Source organism: Acipenser ruthenus, chromosome 19, assembly GCF_902713425.1.
Source record: "Acipenser ruthenus chromosome 19, fAciRut3.2 maternal haplotype, whole genome shotgun sequence".
Lineage (NCBI taxonomy): Eukaryota > Metazoa > Chordata > Actinopteri > Acipenseriformes > Acipenseridae > Acipenser > Acipenser ruthenus.
Genome location: NC_081207.1, coordinates 20976866 through 21001417, shown reverse-complemented (window position 1 = coordinate 21001417; position 24552 = coordinate 20976866). Strand labels below are relative to the sequence as shown.

At 40.3% G+C, this 24552-nt stretch overlaps 1 protein-coding gene across 1 annotated transcript in view; it reads left to right on the top strand.

The window, feature by feature from the left end:
* Positions 1-24552, top strand: part of LOC117424518 (Golgi apparatus protein 1-like) — a 47990-nt gene that overhangs the window by 6391 nt on the left and 17047 nt on the right. The window contains exons 2-6 of the mRNA XM_034040911.3: positions 19724-19753; positions 21242-21328; positions 21880-22095; positions 23502-23705; positions 24212-24283. Coding sequence (XP_033896802.1) covers positions 19724-19753; positions 21242-21328; positions 21880-22095; positions 23502-23705; positions 24212-24283 — 609 coding nt within the window. The remainder of the gene's footprint in view (positions 1-19723; positions 19754-21241; positions 21329-21879; positions 22096-23501; positions 23706-24211; positions 24284-24552) is intronic.

The window sequence follows — 24552 nt, the reverse complement described above, 5'->3', positions numbered from 1 at the left end:
TATTTTTTCACCCCGCCAGCTTCTCTATGCTGGACAATATGTGGCTCTCAAACCATGGATGGTTGAAAGGGAGATTTTTGGTGTATGCAGGGGTTTGCAACTTGTGTATACACGGACACACATGTTTGTGGCAAGAGTTGTCAGTGTCTATGGCAGTGAATATGGTTAACACAATTGTATATATGACTTCCATTTCGTTGTCTGTGGACAATGTTTTTATTTTTTTTTAAATGTCTGTCACCACCCTATGGTGCCGACCCCTGGGTGTGATTTATTTTCACTGATTTGAAACTTGCATTATAATCACATATATATGCAGGGGTTTAAGCCATTTTCTATGACAAAGCAATGACTTTTTTTTTTTTTTTAAATAGTAGTTGTGTAGCATTTGTGAATATTGATATCCACAGTTAGCAGCAACCGGTTATAGCAACTTTGGTCAGTGGTTCTTAAGCTGACTCACCGTGGATCTACCATTAATGAATTTACGCTAATGGCATCAGCTCAAACATGTTCCAGGTTTCTAGAGTTCTCTGTGCTTTGTTTCTCTTTGGATCTATTTCTTTTTTTAGGTATTCTTTTTGCCTAAATTAGATACTTGTATTGGCTTTGTCACCCTTTTCTTGTAATTCCTCACACTAAATATTTCGGTTCTGAATGTCTTTGTTCTGGGGTGCCTTTCATCTGCTGTAAGGCTGCCACGTTCACAATTTAACAAATGTGTACGCCAACTGCAGCTCCAGTAACCAGACTAAACATTGTATTTGTTGTGCTGAATTGCAAGAAGTACAATTTGGGGACAGGCATGAGTAATTCAAATAATAACAATCCGAAAACATTTGGTTTATTTTATCTCATAAATGTGTTTCTGCTGTGGTGACTTGTACCTCCATCCAATGCGATTCCTGACTGGACTGTCAGCAGTTTTGTTTTCTTTAGGGGAAAATAACTAATGTTCTATGTTTGTCAGTAAATGGATGATATGTGCCTTACCACTGTACTGATGAAACCCAGGGAGTCATAACCTTGATGTCATGGCTTAAATCTTTATGGAAATGCTTAACCACTTCAACTCCAGATGTAAAAATAAAACCCCTTCCCAGGTACCATATTTTGAAAATAATAATAATGTTTTAAAATCTGTAATTGCTATAAAATGTTAACATGATGAATAAAACACAAATAAATGACCTAAACTGTGTTTTTCATTAACACTTTATGCGCCTGTGTACTACATACCCATATTCAATATAGAGATAAAAACACTAATTTGATGGTAATTATCAAATAAAAATCAAACATCAAAACGTGTGCCATTATCGACTTGCTCTGTGCCATTTATTGAAATGTTCAATACAACAGAACCCGGGGTTGCCTTTGCAACCACTGCACATTTCTTGTGTCTCTTGTTTTCATTTTTGTAGCAGAACCTGCACCTTTTGTTGCAGTCTCTGCTTCCCTTGTGTTGGAGGGATAGTCACAAATGCGTGTACACAGCTACTTTGAGCAGGCATTGTGATGGATCTGGCTGCCGCATTGCTTGTACCCAGTGCTGCGTTTTGATAGTATTTTGTCCCGGCACTGCCATTTCAAACCAGACAGCTTCCCATTTGCAGCTGGCTTATCTGTAAAGTAGCTGCATGCTCTTCTGTTTGTCTCTTCTTGGCTCCACATCCTCTTCGTCATCATCATCATTGCTGAGTGATAAGTCAGCATCACTGTCGCTGGTATCTAAATCTTCCAAACCAACTTCACTCCCGTTGCTCATTATAGAGACCACGTACGTTGCCATGTTTAGCTTTTGCTAAAAACTATATAAACCACTAAACAAGTGAAACTAGTAATAAAACAAAAAAATTTAAAACACTATATATATATATATATATATATATATAATATACTTGTAAAAGTTGAATGGCTTCCCGCAATATCTGTCTTCTAAACGCCTACAGCTAGATTGGAATCGCTACATTGGATACAAGTATCACCTGACCGTCCCCCGAACTTTCATTGCACATTCCACAGTACTAGCATTGCCTTTAGAGAATGAAACCTGAAACGCTAGATTGAGAAACTGATCATAGAATGGGGAAACTTGACGTGTGCAGGTACTGCATGGTACTGTAAGTGGGTTTTCATTTGACTTACGTCATGGTGTCTAAGTGGTTAATGTTTAGTAGGAAATCTGCATTGGAGATGAGTGGAAGACAAAAGCTGTGTCTGCCCCGCCCTCCAAACCCTGTGGAGCTCCTGGTAGGGTTGGGTGGTCAAGCAGTTTGACTGCAGGGAGAGCACTGGAGGAACTGGTCGCGCCACATGCTCATCACTGACCTGAAACGACAACTCGGGAGAGCATGTGGTGGGCATGTGATTGTTTGCACAAGAGCTGCATTCAGGCTGATTCAGGGCCCTATCCAGTCACGTGGAGGCTTGACTGTGGAGTTAGACAGGGGCACCTGCACAACTCGGTACGTTAATCATTTCTGTTTGATTTCCTTTTTAGTGTTCAGGTAACAACCTGATACCAGCGGCCAGGATCCAGCCTTCTGATGCTAGCTTTGCTGTCTTATCTTGTGATCTCAGAAGCTTAGCAGTGCTGTGCTTTGTCAGTACAGTAATCTGTCGCATATCCGACTGTGGTGGGACCCAAGTAAGGGCAGATATGTAAAAAGTTGGGTGAATAAATCATTATACAGCTCTAACAATAATTATATTGTTTAGAAAGATATAGGGTATTCATGCTTGTGCCATCTGCCTTGTGTGTGCGTGCATTCGCTGCTGAGTGACAGGCAGGAGAGCGAAATGGAGGTTGAAGTTGATATGCCCCACAGGTGAACAGGGTTTATTTTTAATAACAGGGTTTTAATGCACTGAACAGCTCACGTGACGCTACCAGCAACAGCAGAGTGTATGAAAGCTTTGGGGTCTACAATCTCTGAACTAATATTCTCTCTGTTCAATAATAAACTAACGTTGCTGAAGAGGTCGATCATGGCGGTTAAATGGTTAGGGTGGATACGTGACTGGCAGAAACGTGACGGAGTACTGTACTTTTGAAGGCAGATCTCGAAGGTAGACTTGAAATGTCTATTGGTATGTAGATCTTGTTGTTCAAGCTGAAGTAATTAGTAAAGATACAAAGAATAGATAAGAACATAAGAAATTTTACAAACTGCCCAAAGGGGGTTAAATCTGACCATTCTGTGTACCAAGAAAACAAACCAGAAACTCCAGTTACAAAAAAAGTCACGAGTTAAGTTATTTGATATGATTACATAGTCAGGACTGTTGATTATGAAATCAACTCTGATCCTGCTCCATGTTTGGCTTTTTCCATTTCTTTTGAAGAGTGGGTATATTCACTGGTCTCCCAGCGGAATTCCAGTTCAAACATAAATTGCCTCCAAATTTCTCTGCAATTCCAAGAAGTCTTCACTTCCCTGGTAACTATTCACTTAATCATAAGGCAGTGCTCTTTCTCTCAGCCAATACAAATATCACACAATCTTAAGATAACTTACATATTTAATAAACTACAAGCGTTGATATTTGGTATCAAATTACATTTCATTTCATTGTCCCTATTTTAACTTTCTGACCAGATCTCATTTTGGAATTTATCTTGCATTTATTGAAATCCAACGACTGAATGGCCAGGTGAATTGCACTGTTCCAAATGATGCCTTGTTGCTCAGAAGATGCAGAGATTGAGCTAAGGGAAATAATTATCTGATATCTGCTGTTTTAAATATAGATTTCAACACACCTTTATTTCCTTATATGAACAGAATACTTTATACTCCAGTCCTGTGTTTTTCACTCCATGAGGATAGCTGGAAGTGACTCACTCATTTGTGGAATAACTACAGTAGAGTCCTGCATTGGGTTGGGTACCTGCTTGCTTGAAGTCACAAGATCCTTTTATCACGTCTGCCTGGTGATGTTAAATGTCTGTGGTGAAACCAAAGATAGTGCAGGGTTCAAGAGAAGAGTGGAATTCTTTGAATCATAGTGAATGAAAATAATGAACATGTGACTGGATTCGTTGCTTGTAAATCCTGTCATTATGCTTTTGTGTACGACAACCACAAAATTGGTACATCCTCTCTGCGAAAGCACAGGTGTAGCTCCCTTTCAACTGGTGGCACGAAAGGAATGTGTTATTTATAGTAACGTTAGTAAAGATAGTTAATATGTTACAATGTTAAAATATCCAGACCACTAGAGAAAGCTACCAAGCTGTATAGCCTATTGTATAAACTCAATCTGGAGAATGGTAGAGATCAGTGTGTGAATGTGAGTCACTTGGCGCAGGCAGTAGGTAAAGGACAAACCCTTGCGGGTTCGGGTCGGGTTGCAGGTCTTATTAAAGCAGGTTCGGTTGCGGGTAAGAAGACGGTGTTGCAGTGGGTTCGGGTCGGGTTGCAGGTCTTATTAAAGCAGGTTCGGTTGCGGGTAAGAAGACGGTGTTGCAGTGGGTTCGGGTCGGGTTGCAGGTCTTATTAAAGCAGGTTCGGTTGCGGGTAAGAAGACGGTGTTGCAGTGGGTTCGGGTCGGGTTGCAGGTCTTATTAAAGCAGGTCGGGTTGCGGGTAAGAAGACTGTTGCAGTGGGTTCGGGTTGGGTCCTGTAATAGCGGGTCCCGGTCGGAAGCAGGTTGTAAAAAATCTTGTGCAGGACTCTGAACAACAGTACTCTTTGAACCTTCATGGTGTATCCTCTGTTTATCTGAAATGTAATCTTGTTGATTTAATGCCAACATCAAAGGGGGGTATCTTTACCCTCCCACTCCCAGATGCAAATGGTTGGGGATTAAACTTGGCAGAAATTGGGTAATGTGTTCATTGGCTTCCAATTTTTATAGTGGATTTCATATTTTTACATGTTATACAATGCAATTCGTGTTTTTTTATACAGCATATTTCATAAGTTATCACAAGGTGTTGACCAATTAAGAATAAGCCAAATCAAAAAGGTACTTTTTTTTTTTTTTTTTTTTTTTAAACCTACTTTAAAAAATTGAAAGTGAGTCTGCCAAGCGAATACTCTCGGGGAGCAAGTCTGAGAGCGTGTAAAGCTCCAGCACCCGCAGAGACAAGACGTAATGAAGGAACAGAGAGTAGACCCGAGTTAGAGGAACAAAAAGTGAACTCTTATAAATGGGATGAGACTTGCACCATCTCCTGGTCTGCCATGAATCTCTAAGCATTCTTGCTGCTGTGTAGATGTGCATTTAGTGGGTAACCTGAAGCCTGGTTACACGATGGGGTGCTCGAGCAACGTGGTCTCATGCAGGCAGTGCATGAGAGAATTGCCAAAGACGCACCGACGACAGACTATACAAATTCAAATGGACCTGGGTTCTATTCTTAGCAGCAGCTTCAGGCGATATCCAGCTGCGTGTTGCACAACTTTCCGTGGTACAGTAATGCTGGTTTTACAGGGCGAGGTGAAACTTGTTTGTTTTATGGGATATCTCTGCTTGAATGTTTTTTAGGTTTCTCCAGTAAGCATTGTTCTTTTTTTTTTTTTTTTTTTTCAGAAAAAAATGACCAACAATGTATGGCAAGTTGAACGTCTTGTATAACCATGTCTTAACTGCGTGGTAAAATAACTGTTCACCATAGCAGTATGAGGAGCAGGGAAAGTGATGCTGGAATACCTGTACCACTCCAAACATACATTTCGAAATAACTCCTTGTGCTTATTTCCAGTATGCATAATCCATGGCAGCTGTGGTGTTGTGAACATTATGGAGGGTGGACAGTTGGTTCTCCTTTTCTCTACATCACCTGACATCTCATCTGGTACATGATATGCATTAAAATGACTCTATAGGGGGGATTTATAACACCAATTATACACTTCGGAATATCCCTTAATTGTTTAATGATTTATTAAGAACTGATAAATAGATTGTATGGTTCTGTTTTGAAGTGCAAAGTTGCCCCCACTTTTGTTTTTACTCAAGGCGGGGGTTGTATAAATATAAAACCAGTAAGGTGTTTTGTGGTAGGGGTAGAACGACTACTAATTTTAGAGTCGAATAGTTTAGGGTAAACTAGTCTACTAGTTGGGATGTAGCACACAAAGAAAGAAACGCATCGCTGTTTTATCTTTTTTATTAAGATGCATCAGAGATTAATAATCTTACATAAGACCCCACCCCTTTACCAGAAACAATTACTTCTATTTTGATGATTTAAAGAGGAGAGAACTGACGTAAACATGCAGTTATGTAACAAACTAATTTTGTGCGTCATTGTAAAACCAACCGGTAGAAAAGACACTTCAGCTATAGTACTGCATGGCCATAGCAAAAAGCAACAAAGGCAACATCTGCTGTTTTAACCGCTGTTTTTCATAGAATTATTTAGCCTATGATCATAATTATTGATTCATACTCGCATTACTGATTTACTTTTATTTAACAGATTTGAATCAGTAGTTCAGGCAATATGCTTGCACATTAACTACTTTGGGCAGCTTTTGATTTTTTCAGTGTACTGATGATGATGATAACAAATATAGTGAAAGCCTACTTTGGAGATTTGCAATTTAGTTTTTCAGTTTCAGAATTCAGCAATACATGGCAATGTCTAGAAGTTGGAATAATGGCAGGATGCACCATTTCTCCACTGGCTTTTACCATGGCAATGAAAGTAATCCATTAGGGCATCAAAATGGGTAGTGGGAGGAGAGCGCTTGGTTTCTGGAATGCGACTACCACCAATTCGAGCATACGTGGATGACATGACAACCATGACTTCAACAGTAGCCTGCACTAATCGGTTATTGGGCAAATTTAACCAGTAACATTGAATGGGCACGAATGCAATTCAAGCCCTCTAAATCAAGGAGCATCTCTATAATTAAAGGTAAAGTACTAGATAAAACGTTCTTCATTAATGGTGAGGCAATACCAACAGTGTCTGAGAAGCCAGTGAAGAGTCTTGGGAGATGGTACGACGGAGATCTAAAAGACACAGTTCGTGTGGGAGAAGTTAGACAACAAGCAGTGGAAGGGTTGAAGAGCATAGACAGCAGCGCTTTACCAGGCAAACTAAAACTCTGGTGCTTTCAGTTTGGTCTACTGCCGAGGTTGCTGTGGCCACTGACTGTGTACGAGGTTTCTTTGACAACAGTAGAGAAGCTGGAAGCTTTGATCAGTTCATACATCAGGAAATGGTTGGGAGTTCCATGCTACCTCAGCAGAGTGGTACTTTATGGTAAAGGAATACTGCAGCTACCAGTCTCCGCTCTAACCGAGGAGTTTAAGTGAGCCAAGGTCCGACTGGAAATGACATTAGTAGAGTCACGCGACAAATGCGCAAGGGAGGCAGCACCTGTGTTGAAAACTGGAAGAAAGTGGACGGCAAAGAAAGCTGTGGAGGATGCAAAGGCTGCCCTTCGAATTGGTGATATCATGGGGCAAGTTCAGCATGGAAGAGGGGGTCTTGGTCTCAGTTCAGCTCCTCCTACATGGCACAAGGCAGCCCCAGCTCAACGGAGGAAGCTGGTAGTCAATGAGGTGTAAAAGCAGGAGGAGAGGATGAGGTGTATAAAGGCCATTTCCCAGGCCAAGCAGGGAGAATGGATGAGATGGGAGAGTGTGGAACAACGCAAGATTGGCTGGCAAGACCTATGGTCAATGGAACAGAGCAGGATCAGTTTCCTCATCAGGTCAACATATGATGTTCTCCCATCACCACAGAACCTAAACCTCTGGGTAGGAGAGGATCCCTCATGTCCTTTGTGTTCATCACCTGCATTAAGGCACATTTTGACAGGATGTATGGTGGCTCTTAGCCAAAGACGGTTTACTTGGCGCCATCACCAGGTGCTGCAATGTTTGGCCTTAGTATTGGAAGACAAGTGTAACATGACCAATAAGTTGCCACCTGTTCCATCAAAACATTACACACAAAAGACAACATTCCTCCGCCCAGGAGAGCAACCACCAAGAAAAGGCGTTAAAACCAATCCTCTCCCAGGACAACTGGAAGCTGCTAGAGACTGGAAAATGCTGGCAGATGTTGGTCAATGGCTTATTTTTACACCTGAGATTGTCACCACTAACCTTCGACCAGATATTGTTTTGTGGTCTGGATCAGCACGTCTTGTTCACCTGGTAGAGTTAACAGTGCCATGGGAGGATGCTGTAGATGAGGCGTATGAGAGGAAGAAACTGCGGTATGCTCAACTAGCCACTGAAGCGGAACAGCGAGGATGGAGAGTCCGGGTTTACCCAGTGGAGGTCGGTTGTCGAGGATTTGTGGCATACTCTATAACCCGGTTTCTCAGACGTTGGATTCAGTGGCCAAAAGTTGCATCGCACAGTGAAGAACTTATCTGAAGCAGCAGAGAGTAGCAGCAACTGGCTGTGGTTGAGACAGAAAGATTCTGGCTGGGGATCTCAAGCACAATAGAAGTTTTTTTCCCAGCGTGTAGGAAACTGTCTGTATCGAGCTTTACTCCGACTCATCAGATACAGCATTCCTTGGTGTCAGTTCCTTTTCACTTGTTTTTAAATTTACGTTGAGGAATACAAGGACATCAACATGATCTTTTCTTCCACCTCAGTAATGGGTTGTCCATTGTTGGAATGTGAGGAGTCAACTTGAGGTAATCATTTATTTCGCAGTCATCTGTTACTGACCATGGGTTTCTTCCTTCCTCGAAGTGACGTCCAAACATTTCTGCATAGTCCATTTCAATTTTTGACTTTTTCGTTTGAGGCTCCGCGTCCACGGGAGCACTTTCTTAGGAGTAACCATCACAGGGCCGGCAGGTGGCAGCAGCAGAATCGCAGGATATTGACTAGTTCAGATTCAGAACCAATTCTGAAAGATGGTATTTGGCTGCCTCTCGCATCATTCTGTAGAAACTGCAGGTGCTTGAAACATGGGTTCAACAGGCATGCCATGATGGGAAGCGTTTCCGCAAGTCCTTGCTGATCCAGTTTGAATTGTTTTGTTAGTTGCTTGCTGACTTCTGCCTTAAAGGCTTGTGTAGCTCCCATGTCACTGTTGGCTTGAGGTTGCTTGCCAACAAATTCATAATGAGAGTAAAAGAATGCCCCACATGCTGTTCTGCACACCAATAGTGGTTGCTTTTGCCAATGGTCTTAGTTCAGGTAACAACTGCTCTATCAGGTCCCAGACTTTTCAACAACAGTGACTTGAGTGGCCACCTTTTGACAGTTTCATCAGTCAAGACAGTCTGAACAGCCAGTTGTTGCTCTAATAAGCACTCCAACATGAACGTAGAGCTCCAACGTGTGGCGCAGTCGTTCAGAAGCTTATTTTATTTGTAGTCGAGCTGAAATTGCTGTTTTTTCAGCTCGCTAGTGGCCAATGCAGAGCGACGGACATGCCCCACAACTCGTCTTGCTGCTTCTACTGCTTTGGAGATGTCAGGAAGATTTAAACCTGCCTCGACTGCTAATTGTAGTGTATGGCTGGAACAACCCAGGTCATTTGGGAACTGATCACAGATCTACATTGCCAGATTCATATTGCTGGCATTGTCATTAACCATACAAAAAACATCCATGCCCTACTCCTGCACAATATTCATACGTTCAGAAATAGCTGCAGCAGTGTGTCTTTCAGACATGATTGCAGTTTGCAATACTTTAGACTTCAGCTGCCGATTCAGTTATGTAATGTGCAGTTACAGTCATGTAATGTTTTCCTCTGAGGTGCTCATGCATAGACGATGTTCTTTGGGTGTATTTTAGCACTTTCTGACAGTGTGCATTGTACATCCTGTTTTTTGAAGTACTTCCACACTAAACTAGTTTTGTTGCATTTCTTTTGATGCTGAAGTACTCATATCTGATGTATCATCTGCCATTTTAGCACATGGTGTGACTGGTCACGTGACATTTTCCAGTTAGTCGAATACCAGCGCTGAGGTTGACTGCACTCATTTAGTCGACTAGTCATCCATTTGGTACTACCGTTATTTTGTGGCGTTACAAAATCCATGCTTAATCCAGAGTATTTGTGCCTGACTCTGCCTCGCGCAGTTCTGTCTGCTAAGACCGCTTTTCTACAAAGTGGTTTCTCTCAACAATCATGCAAATTTGAGCTTTGTAGCTGTGGGGGTGTGTTTTCCACTGCTGCGCAGCATTTTTTCTGTGCTGATTTCTCTCGTTAATGCAGAGCTGTGCTGAATTTGCCTATTCAAGACAATTCTTTACGTTTTACTTGTGCAGGTAGTTTTATCTGCTGTGGGCATGAAACAAACTACCACCTTGGCTGGTAAAACCACATACATTGTTTGGCTGTCTGTTTGTTTATAATTCCTTTTGGTGAGCCAGTTGTCTAAGCACACTTCAAGTTGAATGAACGCTCCTTTCTGTGTACTTTTTTTTCAAAGTGTTGATGCTGTATTGTGGAACGCTGCCAGTAATTGGGTTATGCTGATTAATGAGTAACGGCAAAGTGACACCCCTGTAGGGATTTAAAAGGAGTCTGGTAAGGAATTCTGAAGAATCTAATTTAGAAAACAATCATCGATTTCCTATAATGCAACCATCCTCCAGCAAATAACAAAACTTGAGTTGGAAATCAGCAAATTGTCTGTCTCCTGTCTTCCTGCTCACATTGTGGATTGTGCTGCTTGGAATTTTTTTTTTTCTTTTGAGAAATATGCATACTAAAAATGGGCGTTGACCTTGGTGTTTACATAGTAGTAACTGTACAGTGTAAACCAATTGATTTAGTATTAAATATTTCTTGGTTGGCTTTACCATGTACAATTTAAATGCTGTGCATTGTACACAAATGCATGTTGCAGATTACACTATAAAATGGTAATGGAGGTCTTACGATAGGTTTTTCTGACTGGCTAAAAACATTCCCAATATTTTAAACTTTAGTATTAAACAAGTTTAAATTTAACGGTTAGGAAATTAAGGGAGAACCAACACCCCTGCAGTTTTAATATAATAGCCATTTTTTAATTTTTTTTTCCTCTTAACTATAAACAATTACTTGCTTGACATCCTGGCAACAAAATGACAGCGTCTCCCTTGCAGTACAGATTTCACTTCGTTAAATATTAACCAACGTGTAGTTTTCGGCATTAAATATTTAGTATGGGAATTAACTTATCAAATATTAATCATAAACATGGTGTAATATGCACTTCAAACCGATGTATCAATCATAAACTCACACACCATAAACATTCAAGGGATGTAAAATAAAAAGGGGGCACCTAATGAAAACCACATCAGGCAAAATGGCTGAAATGTAGATCAGTCTCGTCTATCCTGCTTAGCTCCCCAGGAATCGCCCCGTACGGTCACTCGGCTCACTAGCCACTGTGGGTCGTATTTACCAATGGAAAAAGTGATGCATTGCAATCTATTTACTGGACACACAAATGATGTTAAAAGCCTCCGTTTTAATCATGACACCTGCTCAACCAAACCCAACAGAGTACATTTAAGGATTTAAAGCCAATAAAATTTGATTTTTATTGATAGCTTGTCTTGTTTCTGAAAGAACCACACTTTTTTTGTGGTAATTTTTATAGTAGCAGCCTCCACTTAAACCTGCCTGCTTCATATGAGGAACTGTGTATCTGGTCCCATGCTCATTTTCTCAGCTTGGTAAACAAAGATTGACGTGGCCTGGGGGGTATAGAATTCCTCCCATTTTTATATTTTAACAAGTTGGCAAACAATCAGCATGCAGATTTGTAGGCTTGCAGCTCTGTTCATTTAAATACAGTAGTTGTATGTTATAAATTACACAAACAAATCAGTGCCCAAAGCATAGATCTCTCAATACAAAAGGATTATGCCTCAAACAATGCCTCTATGAATAAGATTACAGTATGTGATGGGCATGAAATTGTGTGGTGTGTTTTTATTTATTTATTTATTTATTTATTTATTTAAATTGCCTGGAGCCCTCACGGCTCAGGTGTGCAGGTGGAAAAGGGGGTAGTATATTGATTGGGAAAGGCCAATTTAAAGTTATTTAATAAAGTATTGGTATTTATGTTTTTATAAAGCTGAATCTTTGAACTGGAAATACAAATGAACAGTTACAATTATGATATTTGTAAAGAAAGCATTACATGCCAACCAAATATTTAAATCTGCAAAATCATGTGGGTATTTATTGCCAAAGGGTTATTTTATACACTAAGTAGTCTGATCCAATTATGGCCTGAACTACTACTGTCAGTCTCTCCAACACTGCAGCCAGTGTTGAAATAAGGGAAGCATTCTCATCTTTGGTGTGGAATTTTAATCCAGTCTAATCAAGGGCTTTGATTTTTCTGAACTATGTTGGATCATTCTCGTTTAGCCAGGCACACACTTTTCCTGGTCCCATTTTAACAGGACCCCCTGTCTTTCCCCACCACACTACCCCTCTGTGCGCCCTTTGGAAAGGACGTTGGGTGAGGATGGAGGGAGATGGGACTTTTTCTGTCTCCGCTCCCTGAAAAGTGCCTCGACACAGAGCTTCTGTGCCTTGGGCTCTCCTGCCATACAAATTTAACCCAACCAGAGTCAGTTTATTCACTTTGCAACAAAAGCCCTTAAGCTGTAGTACAGTCTAGTTTCACTTGATACATTTCACAAATGGTTTGTGCTAAAAGCATACACTACAGCAATTCTATACATTTTCTTACCCTGGCTACGATAGTGCTGTAGTTGAGGTTTTACCCCATGTGATATGTATCCATGCACGATAGTCTCATGGCAGTTGATTAGCGTCCTGACTGCTCAGATGTGCCGGTGTTACTCATCTGCATTAAATGCATTGTTTACCAATTTATATGTGGACATGTGACCAGTGTTAATTGATATGCAATTGATTTTTCTGTGCTTGAGTTTGTTCTACGGTGCCTTCCACCCTGCTTGTTGTCTTCCGCGGTGTGTGTTTGCATTTAATTTGAAGGGTTTATGTTATTTTTAGGTTGACATGCAGGAGGTAATTCCTTTATTTACTTGCTTCAAACAAATCTTGTTTATCTGAATGTTGAGGAGTCCTGTATAATATTGATGTGAATGGAAGCAAGGTTGGGAATGAAAATGTTTACACTCCTTGCATTGTAGTGTAAAAGTATAAAAATCTAAGGGAAGAATTCTAGTTCAACGTTGAGTTGAAGCTGGACTGAGTGTGCTTCTCATGTATATGCTCTTGTACTGTAGCTCGGTTACAACAGGGAGTGATATACAGTATAGCAAGCTGCAATGTTTTAGCTTGATGGAAGATAAACTCAAGCCATCCCAACTCATCTCATTTTGAGAGTGCACAGATTTTGCGATCAGTTGTGCTCAGTTTTGGTTTGACATCCACAACTGAGTTTTTCCCGACTGGGTGTCGCACACTGCTAAGACTGAATTAGACGGACCACAACTAGATCCTGGTGATTAGTATGTATGCATATTTAATTAACACTGCCCTGTACACATTTTATATTAACTTAGCCCAACATAGCGATCCTCATATTATGCATGGCATATGATGCTGATTAGACGGCGGAGACAGCGCAGCGAGGCAACCAGAAGCGCTTGGCCTATTAATTGACCATTTACACCGTGCAAACGTTTTTTTTTTTTTTTTTTCTCAGCGTGTGGATCTAGGGGCTTGTGATTTGTGACCTATTGGAGATCGACACACCGGTTACTTCTGTTTTAGCTCAGTAAGAAAATATAGGCTGCCAGTAGATTGATAATAAAGGTAAATTGATAATTTACCTTTGATTAGTAAATGCCTAAAATACCTATTCAACTGTGCACATATCCTGATATTTTGGAATTCAGGACACTCGGAGCAATTCAAGACCTAATGTATTTTTACCTGTGGAACGAAAGCTGTCAATATTCCGCCATCTTGTGACAAGATACATGACAAGCTATGTCACCTAAACCTGCTTCACCATTGGTTGACACCCTTATGACTAATCGGTCTCAGTCAGTCTTGGTCGGCAACCGCTGCACACAGACAGACTGATCACATCTGAACAAAACTGCGTCTGAAAAAGATTCAACATGTTCAATCTTCAAATCTGAAGACATCCCGACTGAAATCTGTATAATCTTGGTTTTAAGTGCACGCACACTGATACGATTCATCCAGACTCTGTACAGCCAATTGAGATGAGATGAGTCGGGACGGCTTGAGTCGGGCTGTGTGCGGTGGGCTTTACTGTCCTCAAACCCTGCTCTAAAGACCTGATAAAGGTTGAGTGTCTGGTTGCATGTTTTTAATAACTCCTTTTAAATCAGGGTTGGTTTAATTTTTTATAAATTGTGGAATTTTTTTGTAGTACCATAGTTGTAGCTGTACAGTACCTCCAAACTGTAAATTAAGGATGATTGGAAATGGTGGTTTGTGAATAGTTTACATAGCAAATACAAGAACATACATACAAAGATTTTTAGCGATGGAGTATGCCAGAGAAATCCCCCTCACTCATCCCAGTCATGCTTTTCTTTTGATTTCCTCTTTCTGTGTCAGTCCAAACACAAGCATTTTTTCTACTTTGCTTTTTATAGTGTGTTCAATTGTTAAAGTTCCTAATTGCACCACTAAATAAACCTGGTTTCAGTGGGTCTTAACACATTGCTCAATTGTCTATTTGGGACCCCATTGCACTGTCATCAGAATCGCTTCTGCAAATATGATAATGATGGGGCAGACACTCTAACAGGGCAAGACATATCTTCAGAATACCGTTTCAGTGCAGTGTGGTGTTTTGTTTTTTTTTCCCCATTTATGCACAACAGAATCTGGGGCAAGCAGCGTTAACGCTTGCTTTTGCGCGGTGATCAGAATCCAGCCCTAAGAGTTTGTTTGTAGACAGTAAGAGTTTAAGATGTTTGTGTTATTAAGGTTTTTAAAGCATACTTTTCATGTCTGAAATTGATTTAAATCAATGATTTTTTTTTTTGATTTTTTTTTAAATAGTGATTTTAAAATCTGCCAACCCTGTTTTAAATGCAAAGCACATTCATGGCTACTGATAACTTGGTAAACTTTGCCTAATTGGCTTGTTCTAAATAATGGATGTTGTGACAGACGTTGCAGTGCAAGATTTATCGTGACAGGCATGGTGTTTTTATGCCAGCACCGAGCCAACTAGACAGAGGCTAGATAAGGAAATGTGAAGTGTGACCTAGAGATGTGTGTTCAACCATCTCCACCTGGATAATAAGGCTGTACCCTAAACCTGAAGATGAAAAATAACCACACTGTAGGCTAGGTAGTTCTTGTGCAATAATATTGGATACCACCTATAGCTTGTTGTGCTTGCGGACCTGAAGCTGCATTATTCGCACAGCTGGAGTCTTTAAAAGAAACATCTGTTTGGCCCACAGAGTGATGCAACTGCAGATGTAATGGCACTGCTGGGCTGTTGGAAAGGTCTGCATTATCTGCCAATGGACTTAACTTTGATGTAGCTCTTTCTGCTTCTACACCTTCTGTTAACAAGGTGGCCGCATCTCAGCGGGTTGTTTCTGGTTTAAAATATCCCAGGGGGCAAAATAGCTCCTTTCGATGTGAAAGAAGGTAAGGAGGTGCATATTAACTAGCTGGCTCTGTCTGGTAGTGTTGTGGGAGCTGGTGAATTTTGAAGTGTGTAGGGTGTGTGGTGGATTATGTTAATGTTTGATTTGCATGGATTAGTGTCACAGTTGATTGGTTTTTAATGGTTCAGGAGGTCCCAAGCCTGCCTGGGAGGAGAGATCAGCAGAGTGGCTGCCTCAGCTGTGGCTCCTCTTGCTGATCGACTCCTCACAGACTTCACATCCCAGGACTCCCTCCTTCCATATGGGTCATTGTTGCAAGCTTGGATTACAGGATAAATCAATCATATTACTCACTGTATTACTGTAGTATCATGCATTTTGATATTTAAATTATTTCTTTGACATTTTATAAAGAAATCGGCCTTCCTGGAATGCAGTAAGCTAGGTCAATTTAGTTTCCACTGCATAAACATCAAGTCGTGTAGTCTTAATTCATTCGCTACTGCACAGGTTTTGAGAGCAGTTTGTCCATTTTGCTCTGGTTGAACTTTCAGATTCAGATTAATGGTTTCCACATGCAATAGGGTGTAGACCTATAGCTCAACAGAAATTGCATTCAGGGTTTTGGAACTCCCACAAGCCCAAATGACGTCATCATCTTGTTGTTGGCCCCATGTGCTTACTTGACCTCCTCCCTGAGAATACTTTACTTTATTTTACAATCTCAATGCTGAACCCTCTCCTGCCAATGCTGTCATGTTGTGTTCTAATATCCCTAATGCCTCTCAGCTGTCCCTGATTCAGAGAGACATATCTACAGTATCCTGCTCAAATGTCACAGGCTTCTAATCTCTACAGTGAATAAGCAATGGTAGAGGGGAAGCAGGATCTCCACTCAGTCTTACAGAGCAGCTATTATATTGCAGTGCTATTAACTTTGCGGGCTGTACCTCTGCAGATTGCATGACACTGAGATTGCATGACACTGAGATGAGATCAGCAGTGTATTAATCCTAGTAATAGCATGCTGGTAGAAGACCATTGCATCCGTGGACATGCACCATCATTAATGGGATCATTTATAAAGTGGATTTCTTTTAGTTTTCCAAATTCCACTATCTGAAAGTGTGTTGATATGGGCTGCAGTATATATGTACTTTATCACTTATGTGTTAAATTTAGGGGGCGTAAAATGCATTGAATTCTCAAAGAAATTGTAGGCTGCTAACAACTTAAAGTTCCCAGAGCTCTTAAAGCTGCACTGTTCCTGAAATTGCATTTCAATATCTACTGGATAAAAAGGTGGTAGATTTTTTCTTCGGTAAAGGTTTACAGTCTGGCTGTGTGCTAGTAATCAAAGCTGAAGGAATACCTTTTTATTTTATTTTATTTTTTTAAGATGTGGCCTGGGTATATGTCACGGACATACTTTGTTTTTTAAACTGAAGGCCACTTTTGTTATCCAGTGGTGCAAAACTTCTTTCACTTGCTCAGGTTTGACTTGTTTTCTTGGTCTCTGGATTGCAGACCAGCACTGTGCTAACAGTAGATCATTGTCTCAATGTGATGTGCATTTCAAATGTCCTAATGGGCTACTTGTATGGTGCATAATACATTTTAAGTTATCATTTTTTTTTATGGTACTATTTGAAGATGAAAAATAAATGAGTTAAGGAGAGTATGTATTCATACTGTACATCTCTAAAACTCGCCTATTCATTCAAGAACTGCTTGGTGAACTACAATGAGCTATGTTCTGCTTTTTGGTTTTGTATCACGATACAAATGATCAACACATAGTTCTATAGGGGGCTCCCGAGTGGCGCATCCAGTAAAGGCGCTCCTCGCAGGATGTGCCCTATAGCCTGGAGATCGCTGGTTCGAATCCAGGCTATGTCACAGCTGACCGTGACCGAGAGTTCCTAGGGGGCGGCGCACAATTGGCTGAGCGCTGCCCGGGTAGGGAGGGCTTAGGTCGGCAGGGGAATCCACGGCTCACCGCGCATTAGCGACCCGTGGCCGATAGGGCGCCTGTGGCTCTGCAGCGGAGCCGCCAGATCTGTGTTGTCCTCCGGCACTATAGGTCTGGTAGCATTGCTGTGGATCTGCAGTGCGAAAAATGACGGCTTGGAAGGAGCACGTTTCGGAGGACGCGTGTTTCAGCCTCCGTTTCCTGAGTCGGCGGGGGGGTTGCGAGCGGTGAGCCGGGGAAACAGATAATAATTGGGCATGCTAAATTGGGGTGAAAAACCGAGGTAAAAATAATTGGCGACGACTAAATTAAAAAAAAACATAGTTCTATTACAATACGATATGTCATGTAAAGAATGCTTAGACTAATTTTTTCATCGATGCACCCATAATTTGTTACTTGCATTTAAAAGAGATTTGGTACTTTGTGGATAGCAGTACCCATTCTGAATTGAAGAAACATTTCATATTGATGCAAGTTGTTGCATCGTCTGGTATGGGTGATCCCTGTACCACTACCTTCTTTTTTTACTTTACTTTATCATTTCACAGAGGACATGCATAAACTGCACCCATTTCATTCAGATAATGGTAGTGGGTGGTCACAGTAAGTAGGCTTCAAATAGCAAGTATTGTGTGTCGCTTGAAACCACCTTTTGGTAAACATAACTATTAACCTTTCCAGAGCACTCATTTCATATGGTATTGTTAGAATTGTTATCCTCATGTTCTTAAGTTAAACGCTCAAGTCAAACGTTTGTCATTTGAATTTCAGTAAGAGTATGTCGCACTCAACTGTAATGAATGTAATTTTACTCCCAGGAATTGTATGTTGGTAGAAAACAGATTGAACGTGATTTTGTTTTGTTTTAAATAATATAAATATTAGTCTTGCCTTGAGTGTCTGAGAAGTTAGCGTGGAATACATGAGGCGAAGGCAGTGTTTTATTATGCTGTGGTCCTTGGAGTCATGTCTGTTTTGTGAGGAGGCTTTGGTTCGTGTACAGCTGTAGTTGGAATGGATATAGTCAGGTATGACTCTGATTAAAGAAGACTGGGTTTAATGTCTCCTCCTAAAAGGGTGATTTTGGTGAGGCTGTCTGATCCTGTTATTGTCCTGGCTTCAGACTTTAATTGGATTTGGAATGGGGGGGGACTGGGGACTCTATTTTTAATAAGCTTGCAGAAGAGGTTTTGCTGGTAGGGGTTCTAGTCTAAAATGGCTACTGCTTTAGATGCTAATGTAACCTTGGCATACAAGGAGTGCTATTTGTACTTGCCTTATTTAGCTTGTACTAAAAAATAATCCCAGTACTGGTGCAATGATACACTAAAGACACAATGTGTCATGATATGCAGCAGTAATTTCTGCATGTGTCCTGAATTAGATGATAGAAAATTTCTACAGAATCGGTTATTGCTTTTTATTTTAATTTATTTAAACCAAACCCCACTTCACTTTCATTAGTTGAGAAAGGATAGTAAGCCTGGTGATTTTTAATGAGATCAATAGGAAATAAGGAACGCAGATACAGGATTTTGAGGAGGTAAGGTCAATATTGTAGTGGTAGATGGTATAATAGTATACACTGTACAGGATAGGCTTCAGCATTTCCTTTGACGTCCTTTTACTTGACTCTCATTTGTAACAATGGAGCTGGAGCCTGCTATTGAAACAGCAAGCAGGAATTTGCTGCATGCATTTCTGTCATGTTTTGTTCAGGCTAAAGGTCCCAGTTTCAGTGGAATTTACAATAACCGTTGCTGGGTGCACAGGAAGGAGAGGAGAGGTTTTCTTCTGAATTTTGAACACATCCAGAATGATTTTAGTGGAAGGTTAGATGCTGGATAGTTTTATAGAAAAACAAATATAGGCCTATATCTTAATGCGATACATTCCTGTGTGGGTGGTTTCTATTGGGTGTGTGATTGTGTGTTGGTGGTGTGGGAAGTTTTTTTATTTATTTATTTTTTTAATGAATTTAGTTAAGACGAAATACACAAGTCAAGTAATTAAATTTATTTCTGGTACCATACCAAAAATATCCAATTGAGCATGTACATTTTTAGACCTCAAACTGCCTCTCTGGTTCAGATATTCCCAGCTTGGGTGTGTCTGCGTGCTTGCTACTCTAGCCACTCCTAACCTGTATGTGTAAATATAGAGCTGCAGTTCTGATTTTGTATTTTATTTGCCCTTTCTTGGTCAGCTGACCAATGTCTCCTCCTTTTTTTTGTTTTGCAGGACACGGAGATCGCATCAGACTGCAATCATGTAAGTTTTTTATCCTCTTATTGTATTCTGTGTGCTCATCACACCCACAGGATTCCATCCTCCAAGGTACTGCTGGGGCAAAATAATAAAATCTTGCTTCAGAGGCTAAAATTTGACCATGAATAAAGAAGTGGGGGTTTTAAAGGGGCAAAAAAGAACCTAAAGATCTTTCACAATGGAAATTTTGAAGTATACCTCACTAAATTGGAAAGTAAGTAAGCAAGTCTGCAGTACCGCACTCTCAACAGGTCCCTGCTAAGCAATTGTTGTGGAATTGGTTCTAAGATTGTTTGCTTGTCTGGCTAAAATGGCATCTGTGGTATTTTGTGTTTAAAGGGGCCAGTAAAAAAGACTTTGAAATAACTACTGTACATTGACACACTGAATTTTGTTCTTGGATAAAACCATATAGTTAAAAGGTTACATTTTAATTTAAGTTTTTGTTCAGTAGCTTATATACAAAATCTAGTGTCTCCAACTACCTTTTTCTTTCTCGGACTGCATTCAATGACTGACTACATTTGAGTTAAGCACGTTTATCAGGGAGACATCTACAATCAGGATTGTTTTAATTAAGATGTTATTCATGAAACTGTATAGTCCACTCTGTATACCAACGACAAAACAATATGCGCATGTTGTCCTTCCATGTAGTCTAAGCAAGAATGCTTATATAAAGGATAGTCCAACTGAATCAAATCGAAATTGTTTTAAAGTGAACCTGATCTTTTTTTAAACCGTGGTTTAGTTCAAAACGAAAGAGCCACAAGCTTTGTCTGTTCATCCTGTCTTCCTCAACAGAGAAAGTTAACGGTGGTAGTACAATAGTAGTCTTGTGTAGCTACTGGCCCTTTTTTAAATAAATCTCATTAAAGTAATGATCATGAAAGCTTTCATTTAGTATATTAAAGTTATCACCTTATACCTTTCTTTTTTTTCCCCCCCATACACTGGTATCCCATCCCCCTTTTTATTACTCCCCTGTTAAGGTCAACCTGTTTTTGTTTCTAAGCTTTCTCGGTGTTCAATTTCACAACATCAATTACAGGTTCTGAACTGCAGTTGCTGGCTTGTAAACATTATTGCGTGCCACTAAAACAATAAGGGTTTTGGATAACTTGTTTTGAGCTTTTGCTTGTTGGGTATTGTTGCAAAAACCTGTAAAGCACTTATTTGTTTCAACACTGCTTGCAAGTGTAGCATAGGGGGGAGGGGAGAGGGAATAACAACACATCAGTTGACTGGCCAGTCTTGTGTATTCCCCTATAAAATAGTGTCTCTATGTGTGAATAAATAACATTGGTTGCATATTTTGAAATGTTGGTTGGGACTGAAAAATAATTAATTTTATTTATCGGATTACTAACCTTGTTTTTGCCCTCTGGTTTAAAATGTTACACCAGTCTCCGAGTGCCAAAACCCAAATGTCTAATTCTACTTGTACACTCCAGTTAATAAATGTGTACTCCTGACCACTTTGTCTTGTAGCTACTCTGGAACTACAAATTAAACCTGACTACAGATCCAAAATTTGAATCTGTTGCGGTAGAAGTCTGCAAGAGCACAATTACAGAGGTAAGGGTTTCTTTAATTTTGGTTTGGGAAGGTTCTTGCATTTTGCAGCAGGGTATATTGCAGTGTCACATGTAAACTCCCCTGTTTGTCCAGCCATTTGATGAGGAATTCTGTCTGCTCAATAACAGCATGTTCTGCCAGTAAAAAAATGATTGGCTCCCAGCAGCCACTGTAAACCTGAGAAGCATTTTCTGTGCTAATCCTGGCACTTTGCTTCCCATGTCATTGCTATGACAAACTGTTTTATATTTTGTACATGGAATCTCCCCACAGCGGCCACGCCAGTGTTGGGGACAGGTGATTTGTTCATTTTTTTTTTTTAAAAACCTATTGTAATTCTAGCCAATTCTGCCAGAGCACCCTCAGCTGGAAGGGAAATGAAACCTTGGTAAATGGGCACATTGAGTAGGAAGGGACTGTGTGCAATATACAATTTATTCTCCTAAAATGAAAATAAAGATGATACTATGTATATACTAAATCAAGAGTACCATTTCATTTTGTCAACTTGTATTAAAAAAATAATAATAAAGAACTCAATCACCCTACAGATTAAAGAATGTGCAGAGGAAGAGAGAGGCAAGGGCTACCTTGTGTCCTGCCTGGTGGATCACCGTGCCAATATCACAGAATACCAGTGCCACCAGTACATCACCAAGATGACGGCCATCATCTTCAGTGACTACCGGCTCATCTGCGGCTTCATGGGCAAGTGCAGGGAGGACGTCAACGCACTCCACTGTGGCAGCATCTCCACTGGAGAGAAGGTAGGGAGCAGTGTTTCATATACCACAGGGCAAAGTCGGCACTGCCAGGTCAGGTTCCAGCCCTGTTCTGGATTGCTAAATTGAGTGTGTGAAACTTCCACCCAGGTCCTAAAGTAGTTAATTATTTCCTTATACATTCTGTATTTAGCTTAGTGAAATGTACTGCCCCTGCTATAGCATCTCATCTCATGTATTTGCTCACATGCTTATAATGTGAGTAGGTATTTTATTAACAAAGCCTAAAAAATTGTTTATTAAATTATTTACATATTTGCAATTTACATTTAAATGTGTGTGGTGTGTTTTTTTTTTTTTTTTTTTTAAAAACCTTGCAATATATTTGCTTACCAACATGGTGTAGGCATGCTGATTTGCTTTAGTCAGCACTGAATATAGTGCATTTCAAATAACCGGGTTCCATGGCATGGCAATGGGTGACAACTTGTCACTAAATCATCAATTTAATTGTACTATGAATTGGGTGTTTAAAGCTGGAAATCCTTACGTGTAGATGGTGATATGTATACAGACTGTAAACTTACTAGTCCTTATGTAAAGTGCCTGTTGGAATCATAAACAACAGGGTCCCTAAAAATAGGCTTGCGTTCTTTTTTTTCCTAAAAAGTAAACACTGTTATAAATTTAGATTTATATAAAAAAAAAAAATAATTTAATGCACCTTAGCAAATGCTCCTACAGATCGATCAATCATCTGCACCTTGTTACTGAGCGAAAGCTGGGAGACTTTGTATAAGTTTTACTTTTTAAACGGTTTTGACTGTCAAGCATCCACACTATAATTTGACAGAACAGTGTGGGTTGTTTGTTTTTTTTTATTTATTTATTTTTTGCATTATGCGTGAACTTTTATTCCCCCCCCCCCCCCCCCCCCATATTGATGCTTGAGCCCTGGAGCACTTATTGAATTGCTGCCTATGCATCTATTAGGGATTAAAGCCTGGTTTTAAAACACACTTTATCGGTCACCAGTACTGAAATAAATAAATATATAATATTTTTGTAAAATCAATTCAACACTTCAAAAATGCAACGTGTTGCATTAAATTCAAACGCCCAACAAACTTCGCATCCCGTGCAGCGGAAGAACACAAAACTAAACGTCATTCAGTGAGGTTGGCATTTACAGGGTAGATGAAGGAAAGTTTCATTTATGTTCAGAGTGACTATTTTGTTAGCATTATGAATGCTTATTCACCACTGCTTTTACCCTGTTTAGAAAATTGACTTTCCTGCGTTTAACGCAAGACACTGAACGTGAGAGTATATGTGTACATTTGTTTTAAGTACTCGCCCAGAGGACTGCTGAGACGGACACTAGTCCTCCTCAGATTTAATTTGCCTCAGGCCAGCGTGAGTTTCTAACCCTGGTGTGTGTTCTCCCCCAGGACATTCACTCCCAGGGCGAGGTGATCTCCTGTCTGGAGAGGGCTCTGGTGTTGGAATTGGAGCAGCGGGAAAACCGTTATGAGATCAAAGAGGAGTGTAAGAAGGCCATCCTGCGTGTAGCTGAGCTCTCCTCTGACGACTTCCACCTGGACCGATACCTCTATTTCTCCTGCCGGGAGGACCGTGAGCGCTTCTGTGAAAACGTACGTACTCAACACTTGCTTCCCTCTGGGGATTGTATTAATATAGTTTGGTCTTTGTAGAGGACTACATGGATACATTTAAGCAAATCGATGACTAACTGTCCGTGTGATGAGAGCGTGTGTGTTTTTTGTAAACCTGCTGCCACTGCATGTTTAACTTATCACAAACCAGTTGTGTTGCCAACTTCATACGTACAATGTGATACAAACTCTCAAATCTAAGGGCACCCTCCTCTTTGAACCAATGTGGCTGAGTGAAGACGACCAAATATTTTGCCATTCTTTTTCTTTTACATTATGCAATTTTCAGCGTCTGTTGATCTTACGGTGTGGAAGAAGTATGTTATTTAGACCTCAAAACTCATTAGTGTAAAAAACTGCTGCTTTGAACCATTTAACAAATTCAGTTTTCTGTTGAGTATTATAAGAAAGTGGAATATCAACGCATGACCTGGTAGAAATCCTCAAGTCTGGCTTTCTTGAATGTGTTTTACTTTTTCTTTCAGACGCAGGCTGGCGAGGGCAGAGTCTACAAATGTCTCTTCAACCACAAGTTTGAGGAATCCATGTCCGAGAAGGTGCGTGAATGGGGTTGTACCAGTACTCTATGCAAGGAAATGCTGTTCCACGGGGCGGGGGGTGCGGTGGGGGGAAGGGGAAGACTGTGTTGCTTTTTTGTAAATATGGTTGTGATAAAAAGCCTCATGGATTGTAGCTAATAATTCATACATCTTGCCTGTTCCTTGTATAGGTGTCAAATGTGCACTTTTGAAAGAAACATAACATAGTAAATTTTAAAAAAAATAGTATCTGGTTCTACACCAGGTTAAAGAAATCTGTCTGCAAG